The 23,966-nt window shown below is 37.4% G+C and overlaps 1 protein-coding gene across 1 annotated transcript; it reads right to left on the reverse strand.

Moving 5' to 3' along the window:
- Positions 1-8,936: 8,936 nt before the first annotated feature.
- AIM2 (absent in melanoma 2) lies at positions 8,937-21,027 on the reverse strand. The gene is given in 6 exon segments (XM_045546383.1): positions 8,937-9,127; positions 9,907-10,095; positions 11,839-12,111; positions 12,113-12,265; positions 14,376-14,518; positions 20,755-21,027. Coding segments are annotated over 6 exon segments (1,059 nt in total). The 5' UTR covers positions 21,026-21,027; the 3' UTR covers positions 8,937-9,097.
- Positions 21,028-23,966: the final 2,939 nt, after the last annotated feature.

A 23,966-nucleotide genomic window follows, 5' to 3' on the forward strand; every position in this document is an offset into this window, starting at 1 on the left:
TCACTTAATCTTCATATTAGCTCTAGAAGGTTGATAGTTTTCCTTCTTACTCTCCCTATAATATGTGAAAAACAAGGGACAGAAAGGCACAATCACTTTCCTAATGACACTAAGATGGTAAATTACAGAACTTGATTTAGGTTTAGGTGGCTGTGATGGGGAGGGGTATGGGGATAGGGTGGAAGCTGTGAGGGACAGAATGGGGAAATCTACTGTTGTGAAGGTCCAAGGCTATCGATGCCCATGTAAGTTAAATACCTGTAAGTGGAATGGCTGGGTCAGAGAATATGAACAAAATTGTTAGTAATATTGCCAAATTAATATTCCAGTGAATACTTCTGAGGACATTTTTCTTAATTATATCATTGTCACACTCACAAACTCTGGATATTATTAACCTAATAGATAAGAAATATGCATTGTTTTAAAATCCCTGATCTTTTTAAGGGGGAGCTATTTAAAGAATTTCATCTTTCTTATTTATTATAAAAGCAATAGGTGCTTACTACAGAGAAATAAAGCAACAATCAACAGCATATTAAAAATATCCATAATTCTATCTTCCAACTGGGTGGATATTTTTCATGTTTATTATGGTAAAATATGCATACAGTAAGATTTACTCTTATTAATGGAAATTTCTGTGTTTTTACAAATGCATACAATTATGCAACCACTACCAAAATCAACATATAGAATAGTTTCATCATAATAAAAATTTCCTCCTTCGTGCTATTTTGTTGTTAAGTCTTCCTCCAACCCCAAGCACCTGGCAACCACTGATCTAGTCTACACGTACACTTTTGCCTGTACCAGAATATCATAAAATGAAATTAAAATGTATGTAGAATCTTGAGTCTGTTTTTTTTCACTTAGTATCTACTACTTTAAGATTCATCCATGTAGTGCCCATGTAGAATCTTGAGTCTGTTTTTTTTCACTTAGTATCTACTACATTTAAGATTCATCCATGTAGTGCCCATCAGTTCATGAGTGAATTAATAAAATGTGGTATATGTATACCATAAAGTACTACTCAACCATAAAAAGAATTAATACCTTTTGTAACAATCTGGATGGAACTGGAGACCATTCTCCTAAGTGAAGTATTGCAAAAATGGAAAAATAAACACCACATGTACTCTCTGTTAAACTGGAACTAACTGAACAGCACTCATGTGCACAGATTGAAGTAAAACTGAATAGAAATCAAGCAGGTGGTAGGGGGAGGAGGGAATGGGTGAAATCATACCTAATGGGTACAATGTTCACTATCTGGGTGCTGCACACACTTATAACTTTGACTCAAGCAGTACAAAAACAATCCATGTAACCAGAACATTTGCGTCCCTGTAGTATTCCAAAATAAAAAATAAATAAATAAAATATTATTCTGGGGGGGGGGTAATTCATCCATGTAGTTGTGTGTATCACTAGTTTATTCCTTTTTATTGCTGAGCAGAGTTCAATTGTGTGGATCTACCAAAGTTTGTTTATCACCTCTTCAGGTGAGGGACAATTGGGTTATTTAATTACATATAATTACATTACATGATTAAAAATAAAACTTTCATAAGTATTCACATACAAAATTTTGTGTGAATATTATCATTTCAAGTGGATAAAAAAAATTAGAGCAAGATCACTGGGTCACATGGTAAGTGTATGTTTAAACTTATAAGATTTGCTAAACTGTTTTCTAAAATGACTGTAAGATTTTCCATTCCCAGCAGCAATGAGAGTTTCAGTTGCTCTGCATCATCCTCAGAGCTTACTTAGCATTGTAAGTGCATATTAACTTTTTAAGAACTGCCAAACTCTTCTGCAAACTGGTTGTACCATTTGACATTCCCACCAGCACTGTATGATAGTTCCAGTTTTTCTACATCTTTGTTGGCACTTGGTATGGTCAATCAATTTTAATTTTAGCCATTCTAATAAGCGTATAGTGGTATCCCATTTGTAGTTTTAATTTATATTTCCCTAAAGACAAATTATACTGAGTATCTTTTATGTGCTTATTTGTCACCCATGTATCATTTTCTGTCCATTTAAAAAATTTAGTTGGTTGTTCTCATATTATTGAATTTTGACAATTCTTTATAAATTCTGGATACAAGGTCTTTAGTACCTATGTGACTAGCAAATATTAAGCCCCAACCTATGGCTTGCCTTTCAATGCTCTTAAAGATAATTTTTGAAAAGTAGAAGTTATTCATTTCGATGAAGTTCAAATTATTAAAAATTTATCTGGTATAGATTATGCTTTTTATGTCATACCTAAGAAATCTTTTCTCAAACCAAGGCCACAGAGATTTTCTCTTGTTTTTTTCTTCTAGAAATTTTATAGTTTTAGGGTTTTACATTTAAGCCAATGATTGATTTTGAGTTAATTTTGGTATAGAGAATAGGTATAGATCAGGTTCATTAATTTTTTTAGCAGGGGTATCCAATTGTTTCAGTGCTATTTTTTGAAAAATTGTCCTTTCTCCATTAAATTGTATTTGTACTTTTGTAGAAAATCAATGGAATGTAAATGTGTGGGCCTATTTTTTGACTCTATCATCTTCCATTGGTCTTAATGCCTATCCTTTCTCCAATATCACAAAATTGCCTTATCATTTATTTCTCTCTTAAAAATATTTTTAGTCATTGCCTTAGAGTTCACAATATACACCTTTAATTTTACAGAACCTGCTTTCAAACTATATTGTGCTGCTTTACATGTTGTATAAGGACTTTTCAATAGTATACTGCTAATTCCTCCCTCTCATATTTTGTGCTATTGTTTTGCCATATACTTTTTTTAAAAAAATATTGAGGGGGTATAAATGTCTTTGTTACATGGGTAGCTTTTATAATGCTTAAGTCAGGGCTATTAGTGTGCCCATCACCTGAATAGTGTTTCATTGTACCTGTTAGGTAAGTTTTTACCTCTCACCTCCTCCCTCCTCCCTTGTTCTTGATTTCTGATGACTTTTACTTCTCTCTGTTGCCCGTGTGTGCCCAATCAATTAGTTCCAAATTATTACAGAGTACATGTAGTGGCTTTTTTCCCATTCCTGAGATACTTCACTTAGGATAATGGTCTCCAGTTCTATCCAAATTGCTGCAAAAGGCATTAATTCATTTCTTTTTATGGCTGAGAAGTACTCCATAGTGTATATATATATATAACATATTTTGTTAATCCACTCATGAATTTATGGGCACTTGGGTTGATTCCACATCTTTGCAATTGTGAATTATGAGACAATAAACGTTTGAGTGCAGGTGTCTTTTTGATAAAATGACTTCTTTTCCTATGGGGTACATATGCAATAGTGGGATTGCTGATTTGAATACTAAGTCTATATTTATTTCTTTGAGGAAACTCTATACTGTTTTCCATAAAGGTCGTACTAATTTGCACTCCAACTAATAGTGTATAAGTGTTCCTTTCTCTCCATATCCACACCCACATCTATTGTTTTTTGACTTTTTAATAATAGCCATTCTGATAGGATAAGTTGATATCTCATTGTGGTTTTAATTTGCATTTTCCTGATGATTAGTGATGTTGAGCACTTTTTTATATGTTTGTTGGCCATTTGCCTATCTTCTTTTCAAAAACTTCTGTTTGTGTCTTTTGCCTACTTTTTAATGGTGTTGTTTTTTTTCTCCTTGCTGATTTGTTTGAGTTCTTTGTAGATTCTAGATATTAGCCCATTCTCGGATGTATAGTTTGCAAACATTTTCTCTTATTCTGTAGGTTGTCTGTTTGCTCTGTTCATCATTTCCTTTTCTGTGCAGGAGCTTTTTAATTTAATCCAGCCCCATTTATTTATTTTTCTTATTGCTGTAATTGCCCTTGGGGTCTCAGTCATAAATTCTTTGCCTAGGCCAATGTCTAGAAAAGTTTTTCCTACATTTTCTACTAGAATACTAATGGTTTCATGCCTTACATTTCAATCTTTTATCCACCTTGAATTAATTTTTGCAAATGGTGAGAAATAGGTTTCCTGTTTCATTCTTCTGCATGTGCTTATCTAATTTTTCTAGCACCAGTTCTTGAATAGGGCTTATATTCCCCAGCATATGTTGTTGTCTGCTTTGTGAAAGATCAGTTGGTTGTAGGTAGGTGGCTTCATATCTGGGTTCTCTGTTCTGTTCCATTGGTCTATGTCTCTATTTTTGTATCAATACCATGCTGCTTTGGTTAATATCCTTTTGTAGTCTAGTTTGAAGTCTGATAATGTGATGTCTCCAGATTTGTTCTTTTTTCTTATGATTGCTTTGGTTATTCCACCATTTTTTGGTTCCAAACTAAGCATAGAATTATTTTTTTCTAGATCTGTGAAACATGATGTTGGTATTTTGATGGAGATTGCATTGAATTTGTAAATCACATTGGGAAGTATAGACATTTTAACAATGTTGATTCTATCAATCCATGAGCATAATATATTTTTCCATTTGTTTATGTCATCTGCAATTTCTTTCATCAGTGTTTCGTAGTACTTGTAGAGATCTTTCATCTTCTTAGTTAAGTGTATCCTTAAGTATTTCATTTTCTTTGTAGCTATTGTGAATGGTATTTAGTCTTTGATTTTACTCTCAGCTTGACTGTTATTAGCATATAGAAATGCTACTGATTTGTGTACATTGATTTTGTAACCTGACACTTTGATGAATTTATTTATCAGTTCCAGGAATCTTTTGGTGGAGTCCTTGGGATTTTCTATATGTAAGATCACACCATCAGCAAAAAGTGATAGTTTGACCTCTTTCCTGATTTCGATACTCTTTATTTCTTTTGCTTGCCTGATTGCTCTGGGTAGGACTTCCAGTACTGTGTTGAATATAAGTGGTGACAGTGGGCACATTTCTCTTGTTCCAGTTCTTAGGAGGAATGCTTTCAACTTTTCCCCATTCAGCATGAAGTTTGCTGTGGGTTTTTCATACACAGCTTTTATAATTTTGAGGTATACTCCTACTATTCCTAGTTTGTTGAGAGTTTTTATCATGAAAGGGTGCTGGATTTTGTCGAATGCTTTTTCTCCATCTATTGAGATGACCATATGATCTTTGTTTTTGCTTCTGTTTATGTAGTGATCGATTTACCTATGTTGAACCATCCTTTCATCCCTGGGATGAAGCCCACTTGGTCATGATGGATTATCATTTTGAATTCAGTTTGCTTGTATTTTGTGGAGGAGTTTTACATCTATATTCATATGGGACATTGGTGTGTAGTTTTCTTTTTTGCTGTGTCCTTTCCTGGCTTTGATATCAGGGTGATTCTGGCTTCACTGAATGAGTTGGAGAGGATTCCCTCCTTCTCAGTGTCATGGAATAATTTCTGTAATGTGGGTCTCATCTCATCTTTGTAGATCTGGTAGAATTCAGCTGTGAATCCATCTGGTCAGGGCTTTTGTTGTTGTTGTTGGGAGATTATTTTTATTACTGCTTGTTATTGATCTGTTCAGGAATTCTATTCCTTGCTGATTGAATCTTGGGAGGTTGTGTGGATTCAGGAATTAGTCCATTTCCTCTACGTTTTCTAGTTTATATGCATAGAAATTTTCATAGTATTCACAGATGATGTTTTGTATTTCTGTGGTGTCAGTTGTCATGTCTCCTTTTTCTATTCTGATTGAGCTTATCTGAATCCTTTCTCTTCTATTTCTGGTTAATCTAGCAAGAGTCTATCTATTTTGTTTATTCCAAGAACCAACTTTTTGTTTCATTGATACTTTGTATTTTTTTTGTTCTTCTCTGAGCTTTGTTATTTGTTTTCTTCTGCTGGCTTTGGGTTTGTTTTGTTCTTCCTTTTCTAGTTCTTTGAGATGTGATATTAGGTTGTTAGTTTGTGCTCTTTCTGTCTATTTGATAAAGACATTTAAGATTGAATTTTTTAGAACTGCTTTTGCTGAATCCCATAGATTTTTATAGCTTGTGTCCCCTTTGTTGCTCAGTTTGAGGAATCTTTTGATTTCTGTCTTAATTTCATTATTGACCCAATAATTGTTCAAGAGCCAGTTGTTTAATTTCTATCACTTTGTGTAGATTTGAGTGTTTCTCTTGGAATTCATTTTTAGTTTTATTCCACTGTGGTATGAGAATATACATGGTAAGATTTCAACTTTTTTGGATTTGTTGAGACATGTTTTGTGGCCTAAGATATGATCAGTTTTGGAGAATGTCCCATGTGCTGATGAGAATGAATATTCAGTAGTTTTTGTGGAATGTTCTGTAAACTTCTGTTAGTTCCATTTGTTATAGAGCCCCATTTAAGTCCAGTGTTTATTTATTTATTTTCTGTTTCAATGATCTGTCCAGCTCTGACAGTGGGGTGTTGAAGTCCTTAGCAATTATGATGATACTGTATATCTCTTTACTTAAATCTAGTGGAATATGCTTTTTGAATCTGGGAGCTCTTGTGTTAGATGCATATATATTTAGGATGATATGTCTTCTTGTTGAATTGCTTCATTATATAATGAATTTACTATTATATAATGACAGTCTTTGTCTTTCTTTACCATTGTTGATTTAAAGTCACTTTTATCTAATATGAGAATGGCTGCACCTGCTTTCTTTGGTTTCCATTAGCATGGAGTATATTTTTCCATTCCTTGACCTTGAATCTGTACAAGTCCTTCTGGGTTAGATGTATTTCCTGGAGACAGCAGATACCTGTGTTTTGTTTTTTCATCCATTCATCCAGCCTTTGTCATTTCAGTGGAACATTCAGACCATTAATATTAAGTGATAGAATTGATATGTGGGATGCTGTTCTGTTTATCCTGTTGGGTAGTAATGTATTGCTTTGTTTTCCCTCTTGTGCTACAGTTTTATATAAGCTGTGAGCTTTAGCTTTTGAGTGATTTTACGTTGGTGAGTATCTATTGTGTTGATCCATGACTAATGCAGTTCTGAGTATTTCCTGTAGGGCTAGTCTGGTCATCACTAATTCCCTCAGTGTTTGCTTGTATGGAAAAGTCTTTATTTCTCTGTCAATTATGTAACTTAGTTTTCTAGAATACAAAATTCTAGGTTGGTGGTTGTTCTGTTTAAGAAGAGTGAAAATGGGGGCCTAATCCCTTTTGGTATATAAAGTCTCCACTGAGAAGTCTGCCATTAGCCTAATGGGTTTTCCTTTGCTGGTTAGTTGTTGCTTTCATCTTGCTACTTGTAGAATTTTCTCCTTCATTTTAGCTTTGGTCAGGTTGATGACTGTGTATCTTGGAGATGTCTTGTTTGCTATGAATCTTCCCAGTGTTCGATGACCATCTTGAATTTGGATGTCTGAATCATTGGTGATATCAGGGAAATTTTCCTCAATAATTCTCTTGAATAGATTTTCCATGCTTTTTGCTCTTTCTTTTTCTCCCTCAGAGATACCTATAGTTTGTATGTTAGTTTGCTTTACATAGTTCCAATCTAAGTGATTGCTCATTCTTTTTTATTCTCTTTTCTGCCTCTTTGAATGACTGGGTTAGCTCAGGAGCCTTGTTAAAGCTCTGAGATTCTTTCTTCTCCTTGGTTTAGTCTGTTGTGGAAGCTTTCTACTGTGCTTTGATATTCTATAAATTACTCATTTCTTTAAGTTGTTTTATATCCTTCCTTATGTTGTATACCTCTTTAGTAACTTTTTCATGTTGTTCATTGATTTACTAAAAATATTTTTGGCTTATTTTTATTTGTTTTCAAGTTTCTCTTAAATTCATCTTACTTGCCATCCATATTCTGAATCCCATTTCTGTCATTTCAAAAATTTCCTTTTGGTTAGCTCCACTACTGTAGCTCCATTGTGATCCCTTGGGGCTATCAAACTGTTTTTGTTTTTGTTTTTTTTTTCATGTTGCCAGGATTCTTTTGCTGTTTTTTTTTTTTTCCTCATCTGAATCCTATTCTCTTAGCTCAGGGCTATTAGGTTTGCAGGGCACCTGTTCTCCTTTGCTGTGAACTCTCCTGCTTAGCTAGAAGAAAGAGATGTCCCTAGATGGCACATTTGTGTTCTACTCTGGAATGCTGACCAATCCAAGGCAGGTGCACTGAAAGCCTATAGTGCAGCTGTTCTGTTTTATTCCCTTCCCCTGTGATTTCCACGGTTCATAACAGTGCTGGATGATCTTTGTGTGGGGTGGTGGGTTGTTCCCCAGATCACTGTTGGAAATTCAAGTTGGGGGAAAACTCCTATGCTCAGATACCGTACTAGGGGGTAAGAGCACTTGGGTTCTAGTCACAGGACATGACATGGGGAACATTTGCTCTGCTCACTCCCTTCCTGGACCAGCAGGGTAATGCAAAGACAACTGCTGCAAAACCAACGTCCCTGCAGACCTTGCCCCATGCACCTGAGAGCTCAGGATGGCACCAGCTACAGAAACCTAGGATCAGCACCCACCAGATCACTGCTGTGCCTGCTCTCCAGTATGTCTCTGCACCAACTCTAAGCAACTCCCTGATCAGTCCAGAGGTCTGCAGTGGTGAAGGGTGCACCCTCACAACTCAGGCCTCAGTGCCTGAGGAGTGAGTGTTGTGCCACAGGGCTCTATGCTCCTGACCTTCCCCACGTGTGGATGCCCTCCACAGATCCCTTCAGCCTTGCCGAATGTATCAACCTGTCACCTTCTCCTTTGCTCTGAATATTGTTTGTCATTTCTTCAGGGCTTTACAATGTTCTTTCCAAGAAGCACCATCTGTAGGTAGGTATCTACCTGCAACTTTCCATCCTCTCCTTGAAATCAGTGCATGCATGAGGTGCTTTTAAGCCTCTATCTTCCCCTCCTCTCACATATATTTTACTTTCATATATGCTATAAACACCCAATACATTGTTAGTATTTCAGCCTGAGACCAGGGATTGGTGAAATAAACAAGACTGTGGGGCTGTAATGAATGAGAAATTAACTTTTATTGTGATAACATGTTGATATTTTGGAGTTGTTTATCCAGCCACTATCCATCCTATCCAAATGCTAATTTGGTGGGGGGAAGGGCCTGTGAACTGCTGTTCTCAGGTACCTCACAATTTGATGGAAGCGGCTGTATCACACATTCATTCTTCAATTAAATGTTGTTTAGACCAGTTGATCTGAATTGATCCTTTTCAATTTTTTTCTTTTTTGGCCTTAATAACCTGGAAAGAGAAAAAATATACAGTCTGAGATGTAGTCGATCAGTTAACCATCCTCTTCTTGCAGTGACTATGTCCTTCAGAAGTGTACCTTTCTTTTTGTATTCTCATAAAATTATCTCCTTCCCACCCTCCTGACACATTGTTCCCTCTTGGATCACTGTCTGGAAGTTAATATCTGGCCTGAGATATACACTCCTACTTCACAAGGGCACACATGCATATTTCTCAGGTCTCTGCCTCCAATCCCACAAAGAGAGACAACAGGCCCTGCAAGCGATGCTGAGACACAGGGAAGAACACCAAGTGCAGCACTAGGATGGGTATGAGGGTGTGACAGAGGGACAGGACTAGAAGTTTACACTGACTCAATTGCCCTGGATTATGGCAGGTGTAGGAATGCTTGGATTGACTCTGAGAAGAAATGTGTCCTCAGTGAGTTCATAGTTTGTGTCTGCTTTTATATACATTAGTCAGAATAATTTGTCCAACTTTGGGCAAGCTGTCCGGATTGGCCTTGCAGTGTTACCAAGGAACTCTTTGTCAGGCTCTGTGGGCACCACAATGTGTGTCTCTACCTTGTGAAGCCCACGTTCTCTTAACTGTGTATCAAGGATGTGTATTTCCTCAAGGGAGGTTCCTTGGCTCTGTGAGATTAGGTGTACTGAATAACAAACAGGGTCTTACATTCCATATCTTGTTCAATAGCACAATCCAGCTTTCTGATAGAAAATACAAAATACCATCCCCTTGGAGAGTTGACTGTTCCATGCAGTTACCACCTTTATAAGGCTATGAGCTCCAGATTTCAGCTGTAGTTTTTCTCCACTCTTTGACAGCTCAAAGAATGTAAGTCGAAGCTTATCCCCGTCCTCACATTCTTCTTTGTTCTGTTTTCTAAGCACCAATATTTCCATGCTCCCTGTGTTGTCATTTACATCAAATAATACACAATTCTTCTGTTCTGTTTTCTGCAAAAGAAAAGCAACACCCTATTTCTGAGAATTTGGTTAAGAAATGTCACATCACTCAGACATCAGACATGCCAGATGAAGCCTCCAGAAAGAAATACAGTTGACTCCTGAACAACATAGGTTTGAGCTGTGTAAGTCCACTTATACAGAAAGTTCTTCCACCTCTGCCACCCCTGAGACAGCAAGAAAGACCCACCTCTCCTCTTGCTTCTCCTTCTCAGCCTGCTCAACAAGACAATGAGGATGACCTTTATGATGGTCCACTGCCACTTAATGATTAGTAAATAGATTTTCTCTTTCTTATAATGCTCTTAATGACATTTTCTTTTACCTAGCTTACTTTATTATAAGAATACAGTATATAATATATATAACATACAAAACGTGTCCTGACTTTCTTACATTATTGGTAAGGCTTCCAGTCAACAGTAGGCTATTAGCAGTTAAATTTGGGGGGGGTGTCAAAAGCTATATACATATTTTTGACTGTGTTGGGGCTGGTAGCCCTAATCCCCAAATTGTTCAAAGTTCAACTGCATATAAAAATCCAGCTTTGAAACTAGCAGGTATATATCTAATATACAGCTAATGTTAGCTAATTCAGATTGAGGAGGCAGATATGTCTTACTTAGAACATGTTGCCTCCTGTGTCCATCTCTCCAGTCCCGAGCTCCCTTCCTCTGGGAGACTAGAATGGCTCATAGAGGCAACTGGTAGATGGAGAAGATGGGGCTTCTTCCAGGCCAGAAGCCAGAATAGTCAGGGGAAAAGATGACCCTGGGGTTGCAGGAGAATTATTTAAAGCAACAAATCCAGGAGAGACATGAGGCAATGATGCAAGACCTAGTAAAGAGTCTAAATAAGAGTAAGGAATCAAGGACAAGAAATAATTCACAATCAAGTCTAGATCCAAGGGAACAGGGTGGTGCTCAGTTTTTTAGGACATTGATATTAATAGTATTGTAGCTTTAATTTTATGGGCTAAATGAATATATATTAGTGGATGGCTGGCCATATTGAAGGCTTAAAACTAGGATAAAGAATATGGCTTTCCTATCCAAGGACATTTATGCTTGAATTTTCCAGGAGAACAGATTCTTCCTATCACTTCTTCCGCAACTAACCCAGGACAGCAAAGGTTTCTGGATGCAGGGTCAGCAGAAGAACCTCTCTATGGTTCTTCAGGTCCTGTCCTAAACCAGAAAGTTATCCATGCGGCCAATTCCCTAAAGCTCAGAATCATAACACTGTATTATTTCTCACTTCTTAGAAGTTTCTTTAAACAAATTCTTTCTTCTATTTTCTGCATTTAATCACAATTTTTAAATCCTGCCCTGCTTATTGGTTTTCCAGGTCAATTAATCTGGTTTATTACCCAACTATGGTTATTTTGCATTCACAGTAGTCACTTAGAATAAAGATGATATGTATGAAGTCCAAAAATAACACAAAGGGTAAAAATTATTTGAGTATGAAGTAATTAATCCCTTTCCAGAGGCTACAAGGATAAACAGAAGGTGAGACAGGATCATGGCAGCTTCTTGAGAATAAAAATGCTATTTTCGAGTTTTTGTGTCAGTTTTGGCATGTTAACTCTTTAGTACTTTGGTGTTTATTTGTTTTAGATTTTATTTACATAGAAAGACATTAAAATAAATAATTTCTAAAGTCCCTTTAAGCTCAGGGTGAAAAAATATTTTATTCTTACTATCCAATATACAATTATTTATAGGAACTTACCTTCTGGACTACAAACACTCCATTCACAACTGTTCCAATTGGCTTAGTTTGAAGCTTGTGGATCTTTGGGGTTTCGCCTGCCTTCCTGATGATGTGGTTTGGGACACTGATCTTTTGGTCAGACTCAGCATCACACACAAGGGAGGCACCATTCACCTCCAGGAAACCACTGTGCTGATAATATTTTGATATTATAATTATTCTCTTTGGTGTGAATTTATCTTTTAGCTGTGTATTGAAAACCTTTACAAAGAAGAATTCCCTCTCTGTAGCCAGCCACCGTAGCATGAAACATCTCTTGCTTGCCTTCCTGGGTCTCAAACTCAAAGGGCTTCATTGCTTTCAGCACCGTGACCATCAAATGGCCTTTCTGCAACCCTTCTTCTCTGACAGATTGCTGCTGGGCCACCATCTGTTTCTGCTTAGGCTGAAGAAAACAGAAGGAAGATATCAGCTATGACCAAAGAAGGTATTATTAAGAGATCCCTACTTTACCCACAATGTTAAACTTTAGGAAGCCAGCCAATGGGAAGACAGGTGGACTCAAAGTACAAGACAAGGAGGGATTGGGAAGTGATTTGAGGCTTAGAATTATCTAGATGGACAAGAGAATGCAGAAGGAAGATTTCAACTCCTGTATTTATACAAGACAGTGAAACAGGTTTTGGAGGCAGGCTCCCTGAGCCTGAATCTTTGTGTTGCCATCTACTGTATGTAAAGAGTTCATTGGATCTCTGAAACATTGCTAAGGCAAAGGGATAAATCTGATCCTGTTTTCTGCTACTCATTCCATTAGGGCAAAATATGTCCTTGTTTCTCCATCCAATATTACCTTGAATATTCATTTTACTCTAGTATAAAAGCAAGAGAGCTGAGTGATCTGATCTGCACAGAGTCCCCCAAATTCCTATGAGGCCCTGTGCATAATAAAAGTACAGATTAAGTTAAATCTGAATAAAGGGGGAAACCTAGGTCAGAGATCCTACAAGAGAGTTAAAGGAGAAATTACAAAGGGGAATCAATTCTACTTTTATGAATTCACCCTTAGATATAATGAGTTATGCACTAAGGTTTACATAAAAGAATTATATCTTATTATCTATAATTATAAAATTTGAAATAATTTAATTACTCAAAAAAGGGATTTGATTAAATAAAATCTAGTAGATTACTATACAAATTTTAAAAATACTTTAGAGGAATAATATGATAAACTATTATAATTGATCCAATAAAGGGTAAGGTCCTAAACAGAATATGCAATATGTTACTTATTGGATAAATAAACAAATCACAAACAAACACACTAGAGAGATACTGACCAATGTAAAATATGGTTTTCTCTAAATGATAGGATTATGGATAATTTTATTCTCTTCCTTATGTTTTTTCTGGTTTTTTCTGAATTAAGAGAGAGAAGATTTTTTTGGTCTATTTTATGAGAAAATATTACTTTTAAAAAGCAACTTGCTGTCCAAAGCCAAAAGGAAATACAGGAGGAGGAAAAAAATACCCAGAGGGATACAAGGCCAACTGTAAGAGTTTCTGAATTGGATCTCTGATGGGACCTGGGATGTCAGTGCATAAGAAGACCCTGATGGACATACAACAGACTCAGTGTGGACCAACACAGGAAAACGTCAGCTCCCCTGAGGTCCACTACACATTTGCTTCTCTTTGGTCCCATGTATCTTTAATTGGGCTTCCAGACTACATAATGCATATTTCCATAAGTGATGATGGAAACACATAACTTCTACCTGAGTCTTGTTTCCCTGACAAATCCAGAAGACTTTGGGCCAATCCCAGAGGAAGCAGCTACTCTAGACAAAGAGAATGGAGTACATATAATCATTTTCTACAGCTGATGCATCTATAAAATGATATAGTACCTGTTTCATAGGAAGTGAAATTGCATGTGTGTGGTGGATTCTGTGGTGAGACTCTCAGATGTTGCCTTCTGCTCCCCCAGGACCAAGATAATCATTCTCATGGAGAACAAGTCCAGGCATTACTCCCTCAGCTAAGCAGGGCCACCTTGCCTCGGTCAATGCAGGTGTATAATGGGCTTCCCCCTCCATTTAAAGCATGATAATCCTAAAAGGCCTTCTCAGCCACTGAGCCCCTGTAGGACAGGCTGAGGTCTTGGCTGTAACTGCACTGGACTTGAAATTCTTCCTCTTCTCCTTCTTGTTTCTTTTCCTCAGAGATATTCATCCTGAAGGCACTCTACAATATACTTCTTGGCAACAACTGTCCAGCTCAGAGTTTTCTTCCTAAGGAATCCAACCTGTAACAAAGTATTAATGTGTCCAGGGCCTGGCAGAGATTAAAAGTTCAAAAGGTGTTTAATCTGATGAATCTGAGGCAATTTCTCTTTTTGTTACCCAGACATACTTTTTTATACTGTTGCCTTGTTTTCCTTACTTGCATGATGCGAGATAAAGAATATAGGGCCCCAATGTGGGAAATGACAGAGATAGTGACCAGAAGGTATTCCTGTAAGGCCTAAGGGTGCTCCCCTTGCCCCATCCCACCTTACTGTGAGGAGGGGCTTCTGGTGCAGCGTGTTGCTTCGTGATATCATTTCCCATGGCTGCAGAGGCGACAGGACCAATTCCAGCTTGAGCTCTCTTTTTTACTGGCTTTGGGTTTTGGGTCAATTTGTATTTCTCATCAACTGATTAAAAAAAAAAAGACATATTAACCCAAAAAAGATGAACAAAGGTGGCTAAGAGACTGAAATATCATTATATTTCAAGAAGAAAATAAGAGTGATATCAGCACCATGGCAGAATAGAGGTTCCTTTACAGAAATCCAACTGGCTGGTATCCACAAAGAGGAATACATTTGTGAATATCTCAACTTGAAAGTCAGGTTTAGACACCCTCTGACACCACAGAACTGAGAAAAGCCACACTAGAAAGTGCTACGATTCAGATATGGTTTGTTTGCCCCCACCAAAACTCATGTTGAAGTCTGATGCCCAGTGTGGCATCCCCCAGGTGGGCCCTAGTGGGAGGGATTCGAGTTACGGGCTGGATCCCTCATGAATGGCTTGGTGCTGTTCTCAGGGTAGTGAATGAGTTCTCACTCTCTCGAGACTGGATTAGTTTTTACAGGAATGAATTAGTTCCCATGAGAGTGGGCTGTTATAAAGCTAGGACACCACTCAGGTTTTTTCCTTTTCACATGTGTCTGCTTCCCCTTTAACTTTCTCTACCACGTTGTGATGCAGACTGAAAGCCCTCTTCAGAAGCCAGTGCCATGCCCTTAACTTCTCAATGCACAGAACTGTGAGCTAAATAAACCTCTTTTTTAAATAAATTACCCAATCTCAGGTATTCTTTTATTACAAAACAAAACAGACTAAAACAAAAGTGTAAGAGGAATGGTTTCACTTTTACTATGTTGCCCTTCTCCAAAGCTGGCACACTGCCACAGAGAGGATTCCTATGGGCCAACGGATTCTATCAATGTAAGGGGAAAGAGAGTTGGAGTTGGACATTCTGTGGATTGTCTGAGCAGCTCTTCTGATCCTGGCTGGCTTGGGTGAAGGTGGATGATCAGATGGCTTCACACATGTTTAGGGCCTCAGCTTAGATGTCTGGTAAGGCTGTGACGGCAGGAACCTCACAGCTTGTGGTCTCTTAGCCTCTGGGATCCTAAGCCAGGTTTGGTCACAGGAAGTCAGAAGAGTCCCAGCAACAAGAGAAGGCTCATTCTAACATTCAAGTACTTTTCAAGCTTCTTCTTTCATCATATTTACTACTGTCATATTGGACAAAGCAAATCACGTGCTCAAGCCCAGATCCAGAGCTAAGAAACACAATGTCCACCTCTGGATGGATATCTGCACCATCAAAATGCAAGGGTGTGACAGCCTTTTCTACAGCACACTACAACATCTATTCACCAAAAATACAATTAAGAGTGTGCAAAAGCAAGTGACAGAAAAATATACAAATTTCCATTTATTGACTGGGATAGTGGTGTGCCCTGATAGGTTCACTTTTTGATAATTTATGTGTATATATGTAACAAAGCACTAGTAATTAAAATATAAACAATTCCCATAAACACATTTTTAAAATACATAAAAACTATCAGGTAAGTGGGGAAAACCTGAATGATCACTTTACAAAATAAGATATACAAATTGCCAATAAACATATATGCACATGAACAGTGCTCAGACTCAAAAGTTGTTAAGAAATGAATATTGAAGCCATATCAAAATATCTTCAAGAATGGCTAATATTTTTAAAACATGAATCTGATTTTTTTTTAAAAAAACTGTGAAGTGGAATTTTCAAATTGGTACATCACTTTGGAAAATAATTCAGAGCACTATTAAAATTCAGTATCTGTTTACCCTAATATCCAGTAATTCCATTCACAGGTGTATAGCCAAGAGAAACGAACACACACACACACACACACACACACACAGACACGTACATAATGCTTATAATGTACAGAAATATTCACAGGAGCATTATCCATAATGGCCTCAAATGACTCAAATAACAATAAAAAGTAAACTGACTATGATACTCACACACTCTCTTTCTCTCTCCTTCCCTCCCTCTCTCTCTGCATATGTGTGTGTGTGTGTGTATATATATAATTATCAAATAAATGGAATATCATATAGTAGCAAAAATGAATAAATTGCTGCTATACAAAGTACAACATGGATGGAATTTTGCTAACATCATTTGAAAAAAGTAAGACAGACACAAAGTACTTTGTATTGTGTAATTCCTTTCATGTGCAAAAGAAGGTAAAATGAATCTGTGGTGTTAGCTTTCAAGATAATAGCTATCTGTAAGAATAAGTCTTGGAGGGGGCACAAAAGAGACTTCAAGGGTACTGACAAGATTCCATTTATGAACCAAGATGGTTGTGCACCATGGTATATTTAGGTTTTGACAACGTATTGAGCTCTACTCTTCAGATTTGTATACTTTCTGTATTTGTGATATACTGCAATAAAAATAATACACAGATATATACATACGTGCATGTATATATGTATAATGTGTGTATATACATGTGTCCAACACACGTATGTATATTTTACTCAGGAAACCTTAATTATTTGAATGAAATCAAAGCACCCTCCTTGATAATGCCCATTCATTAAACTTCCATCTCAAATCTAAGTCTTAATGCTTCTTCCTCCCACATTTCAATTCAGTATATTTCCCTTCATTTCCATTTGTATAAGCTAATCAAAGCTACCATTATCTCTTCCTGATCTGTGGCAATAGTTATTCTCCCAGTAGCCAAAGTGGACCCTCCAAATGCAGAATCCAGAAGGATCATTTCAAAAATTACAAATTTGGTATTGCTCTCCTGCTTAAACCTTTTAATCACTTCTGATTTCTCTTAAAACAAAGGCAGACTTCTAATCATGTTCTACAAGGCCTTGCATTGTCTGTCTGTCTGTCAAAGGAATCTCATACTGCCCTCTAGCTATTCTCTGTACTCTGGCCACACTGGGCTTCTCTGAAGTCCTCATGCAAGTCAACACCTGCTGCCACAGGGCCTTTTCACAAAGTGTTCCCTCTGACTGGAGACTTCTTTAACTCCTATGCATTTTTCAGAGCCTAGCTCCAGGGTCATTTCCCTGGGGAAACCTCTTCTCACCAATACCGGTTCTAAATCCTGGCTTATGTTAAGGCTCTTTTGACACATGGCCTCGAAGAACCTTCTTCCTTTCCATCAGAGCACTTATCTCAGTTTATTACATTCATTTATCCGGTTTTAAGAAAAAAAAAATATACCTCCTACTTGAAAGTATAAGTTCTACACAATTTGGATTTGTTTTTTTGTTTGTTTGTTTGTTTGTTTGTTTTTTGAGACAGAGTCTCACTCTGTTGCCTGGGCTAGAGTGCCGTGGCATCAGCCTAGCTCACTGCAACCTCAAACTCCTGGGCTTAAGTAATCCTCCTGCCTCAGCCTCCCAAGTAAGTGGGACTACAGGCATGCACTACCGTGCCCGTGGATTTGTTTTTAACTCCTTGTTCTACCACCAGAACCTAAGAGAGTTCCCTGTACCTATTAGCAATTCAGCAGATATCTACTGAATGGATAAATGGGTGGGTGAGTGGATGGCAGGCTGGTTCCTCCCCAGTACCACCATAATGCAGCTGTAGAGAGAGTCTGGCTTGGTTGCCCCAACTTTATGGTCAGGTTATATACGGTTATATTTTATTATGAAAAGCCAACTTCTAGTCCTTATTTTAAAAAGACCGCATAACAAAATGGTCATGCACAATTATTTAAGGCACTCTCAGGCAGAAGAGGGCATGAGAAATTATTAGATATCATTTCTGTTAGAACTTGAGCAGTTCTGGTCTGAAGTAAAAAGGCAATCACCTTAATTTTATCAGAAAGAAGAATGATTTAATTATTAGAGCTAAGTGTAGAATGAGCTGCCTTATGAGTAGCTTATGAGTAGGTTCTCTGTATTACCTTTCAAAGCGCAAAAAGAGGTTGACTCTCTGGCAGGGATACTGTAAAGGGATCTCTGCTCTAGGAAGAAGTTAAACTGACCTTCAGTGGTATGTTAGCTCCATGAAACTGGTGATTCGGAGAAGCATGCATATAAAATCTCCCTTCTGTGTTGACAGTGCAGGAGAGAAAACAACAGTCTAGTGAGGCCAAGGAAATAAACATACCGTTCTACCACATCACATCAGCCATTCTCCATCTCACACATAGTGGGACGAATGACAAATTTGTGGAAGAGCACATCTGTCCCCCTCTCATTTTCCTTAATAATCAGGTGCAGATTTTTCATTTATTTCATTTATCATTTTCAATCGTCTATTTTAATCTTACAGGACTTTTCTAAACTTTGATCACAGTCTCTCTCAATTTCCTTTTTCCAGGCTTAGGTGTCCTCATATATTTTTCATCTCTCTTCCCACAAAAACCTCTCCCATCTACTGATTATTTCCTCTGTCTTCACTAAAGATTTCTTCAGCTCTCCTCTACCTTCTATGGGGAGAGGCTGTGAGTAGCACAGCACATAGCACTCTGCATGCAGACATGCAAGCGCTATGGAGACAGAACATTCAACACAGAATGAAAGGTGAAACAGAAAACAAAAACTGATTTCCTATCATAATAGTTAGAGAGAGCAGGGGGCACAAATAAACTTTCTACATCCAAAGGAGGGCTAAATATGGCCTTGGATGGAATTTTGAAGCTATAAAGGAACTTAATTGACTTCTGGTACAGTGCTCAGAGCTGCCAGTCACTCCTGAGTTTCCAACCTGGTCTCACACTGGATCATTTTTAGCTAATTAAGCTAATAAAACCCCGGGATTATTAGAATAGCAAAATGGGGGTAAGAGTTAAGTAGGAGAAATTTGGTGCTATCCTGGTCAAAGAGAAGAATGAATTCTTTATTTGAGGGAAAAATAAAAGACAAATATCTTTAGCCTATGTTTGCCAACAACTCCTAGATTCCTGCCTCTTGCCCAGATCGGAAAAACCGGACTGTGGTTACTTGGAAGCAATTATGTATAGTTGCTGCCATCTCGTGGCCATACCTAAGAACTACTACACCTTCTAACCTGATAGCCTGGGAAAATATTAATAAAATGTATGACACAATAAGTCTTTTCTCTAAAGTGCCTTAGATGCTACCCAACAGTTTATATCTGCATAGAATTATGTGCTTATATCCCCACATGGCTTTCAAAGAAATAATGTGTGAGAAACCATGTCACTGGTGTTGTACACACACACATACACACACACACACAATTTAAAAGCTGTTGTCCGGCCGGGTGTGATGGCTCATGTCTGTAATCCCAGCACTTTGGGAGGCCAAGGAGGTAGGATCGCTTGAGGCTGGGAGTTTGAGACCAGCTTGAGCAAGAGTAAGACCCCATCTCTACAAAAAAATAGAAAAATCAGCTGGGCATGGTGGCTTGCACCTGTAGTCCCAGCTGCTTCGGAAGCTGAGGCAGAATGATCACTTGAACCCAGTTCAGGAGTTTGAGGGTGCAGTGAGCTTTGATAATGCAACTTCACTCTAGCCTGGGCAACAGAGTGAGATCTGGTCTCAAAAAAAAAAAAAAGCTGTTGTAATTTTTGTGGTAAAATACAGTTGTACTTTAATCCTAAAACTGTTGCATTTGGAGTCTGTCATTTGGGAAAGTCTTTGGGTGAGCTGCTCCTCTGCTCTTTTTAGTCATTCGGATGTAAAGCCAGGACATACCAATTGCTCTTAGGGAACAAAATCAGGGATTCAAATCAAGTGTAGATACTTTAGAAAGAGATGATCAGTGATTTATCAACTAATGTAAAAAACAGTCTTTGTAGGGAGGGGAATTTATATTGTCACCTGTGCTGGAGAGAGGAGAGAGAATCCCTGAATTAGAAAGAGAGGATTGTCCCCTGAAGAAAGGAGGACTGTCTGGAGACAGGGGGGGAACAGACAGACTATGTGGAAGAATAAAGGTGCCTGACATCCCAGTTTCGATTTTCCAGTGCTGTAATTATGTTATTTTCAAGGCTTCGATGAAATGTGAGAGCAATACACACTGTATGAATGGGGGTTTGAGATGTTAACGTTGAAATTCTGTGTCGATGTTCACTGCAAGTAGACTGGAGGCAAAGACAGACAAAGTGAAAAGATGATGAAATGGTAAGTGGTAGCCCTAAGGGTGGAAACAAGAGATGAAAACAAATGCTGCAATGGATTTGTGGAATTTGTAACAAAGACTTCCTAGAAGTGATTCGCAGCAGAAAGGGACAAAGAGGCAGGTGCACTAAGTTCCCAAACAAATTGCAACAACAAGCAGTAGGGGCCTTTTCCCGCTGATGTCAGGAAAGGAAAGGCCGAGGCTGGCGGAGGAAGGCATGGGGCAGGTGGGGTACTCCCACGTTACCTTTCTCCTTCTCTTCCTGAAGACTTTTTGCCAGTTCCATGTAATTCATCTTCTGGAAAACATTAATGGTCTTCATCACCGCAGACACCACACCAGCATTTTGAATCATCAAGTTAGCTACCTCTGTCCTGTTTGCAGTCTTCAGTTTGCCCTTAGGGATTGTAACTCCAAACTCCCCTGGAAGAAAGAACTTAAACCTATCCAGTTCCTCCTCATCATCGATTTGATCCAGGCCCATCAGTAACAGTATTTCCTTATATTTACTCTCCATCTCACAACTTTGGGATCAGCCTATAAGAAATCGAAACATGTAACATTGCACACCTAAAGGATTCTACATTCAAAATAAAGCAAGGTGAGTTGTTAATTTACAGGGAATCTAAACAAAATGTCTTCAGTACGGTAAAAGAGATTTGGGTGAAATATAAGAATGAACTTCTTAAGAAGATGGTCACTACTCTTGGGAAGCATGTCTTCAGAGAGTATGCGATGCCTCTGGAATTCTCAGAGAACAAGATAGCTTCTCTTGTTACCTTTAAAACAGATTTACTGTGGCATACAAAACAGTGCATATACTTGAAGCATACAATTTGGTGATTTTTGGCACATACATATATTTGATGAAGTACAATTAATCTATTTGTTCTTATATGGATCATGCTTTTGTTGTCATATTTAAGGAATATTTTCCAATCTCAAGATTAGAAGATTTTCTTCTATGTTTTCCTCTAGAAATTTTATAGTTTGGTCTTTTTCCATTTAGGTCTATGACCTATTTTACATTATTTTGTATATGGGCGTGTATGATGCAAAGTTTTTTTTGTTCACATGGATATGAATTTTTCCCAGAATCGTATATTAAAAAGACTATCCTTTCTTTAGAGACTTGCTTTTGTGCCTTTGTTGAAAATCAGTTGTCCAAATATAAGTGGGTCTGTTTCTGGGTTCTTTTTTCTGTCCATTAATCTATTTCTCTATCTTGTTGCCAATACCACATTGTGTAATGTGATTGTCTATGTATAATATACAAAATAATATATAAAATATCAAAAATAATTCAATGTTTCTAAATATAAGATTATATACAAAATGCATGTCTTTATTTCAATAACACTCCAACAGAAAAAATATTGAATAAAAAATACACTTTCCGATAAGAGCAAAACTACAAAGTACTTAAGAACATCTAATAAAAGATATTTAAGTGTACGTCGGGGAAGGATACCAATTGGATATCAGACTGGGATGGGGGGTGGGGGGAGGGGATGGGTGTATGCCTACATGACGAGTGCGTTGCGCACCCTCTGGGGAATGGTCATGCTTGAAGGTGCAGACCCGGGGAGGTGGGGGGGGGGGAGGGGATGGAGGTATGACTACATGATGAGTGCAAGGCGCACTGTCTGGAGAATGAGAACGGAGGCGCTTGGGACTCTGACTCGGGGGGATGGGCAGGACATGGACAATGTATATGACCTAAACTTATGTACCCCCATGATGAGCTGAAATAAAAAAAAAAAAAAAAAGATATTTAAGAGCTTTAAAGAGAACATTATAAAACTTTATTGAAAGATTTAAAAGACCTAATTAAATAGGTATATATTTGATATTTTAAATGAGAAGAGTCAATAAAATGAAGATGCTAACTTTGTCATATTAATCTATAAACTCTATGCAAAATCTCAAAGGGCTTGCTCTAGAACTTATCAGGATGATTCTAAAACCTAAGTAAAAAAAGTAAAGATAAAAAAAAAAACATAAGTTGAAAATGTTTATTAGAAAGCACTATCTCTACTTTATATCAATACTTAATATAAACGTATAATAATTAAAACAATATGATAGTGGCACAGAGAGAAATCAACTAATAGATACAGTATGGAAATAGAACTACATATAAATTAAAGCATGTTATATTACCAGAGTGGCAATACAAATCACAAGGAAAAGTTGGCCAACTATAAAAAGTGTACAGACAAATGACAACATATATGTAAAATAATAATATTGGGTCTTTATCTCATATCATATACAAAATATATATCTAGCTATATTAAATGTCTAAATAGGAATCATAATGATGTTGAAGAAATCACAAGAGAAATACTCATTACATTGAGGTAGGAGAGGGTTTCTTAAAAATGGCACAAAAAGGACAAGCCAGAAAGAAAAATTTTGTTAAATCTGATTGCATTCACATTCTAAATTTCTTTGTAGGAAACACACACACACACACACACACACACACAGACACACACACACACACAGTAAACAAAGTGAAAATACAAGGCAAAAACTGAGAAGATATCTATAGTGTATTTAACTTGTTTTCCTTATATAGGGAATATAAATATATAGAGAACCATGCATCGGTAAGAAAATATATGGAGAACTATGTATCAGTAAGAAAAAGATAAATGGTCTTGGCCAGGCGCGGTGGCTCACGCCTGTAATCCTAGCCCTCTGGGAGGCTGAGGAGGGTGGATCACTCGAGGTCAGGAGTTCGAGACCAGCCTGAGTGAGACCCCGTCTCTACTAAAAGTAGAAATAAAAATTATCTGAACAACTAAAAATATATATAGAAAAAAAATTAGCTGGGCATGGTGGCGCATGCCTGTAGTCCCAGCTACTCGGGAGGCTGAGGCAGTAGGATCACTTAAGCCCAGGAGTTTGAGGTTGCTGTGAGCTAGGCTGACGCCACGGCACTCACTCTAGCCCAGGCAACAAAGTGAGACTCTGTCTCAAAAAAAAAAAATAATAATAATAATAATAAATAAATAAATAAATAAAGATAAATGGTCTTTCTAAAAAATGGGCAAAAATTATGAATGAGAAATCTACTCAAATATCCAATAAATATAAAAGAAGATGTTTAACATAACTAGTAATTAGTGACTTCCAGAAACAGTGACATAGGAAGACATAAGCCAAAGAACAACAGAGGATGTTTATGATATGAAAATAATTGATTGTGAATTTTAGGGGAGCCTGAATACCCTCATCAGTACAGTCAATGTTAATAAATTCTAAATGATTACTGTTAATACGGCCTTATAATTTTTATAGGCTAAGTAAGGGCTGGAGAAACTCTACTTACACATGTAGAGTTCATAAGTGAAAACTAAAACTATTATCAGTATCATTTTCAGAATAAGGAATACATTTGAAATATTTGGAATGATAAAGCTGCCCAACTGTCCTAGTCCTACTGATGA

This window comes from Lemur catta, chromosome 3 (assembly GCF_020740605.2).
Source record: "Lemur catta isolate mLemCat1 chromosome 3, mLemCat1.pri, whole genome shotgun sequence".
NCBI lineage: Eukaryota > Metazoa > Chordata > Mammalia > Primates > Lemuridae > Lemur > Lemur catta.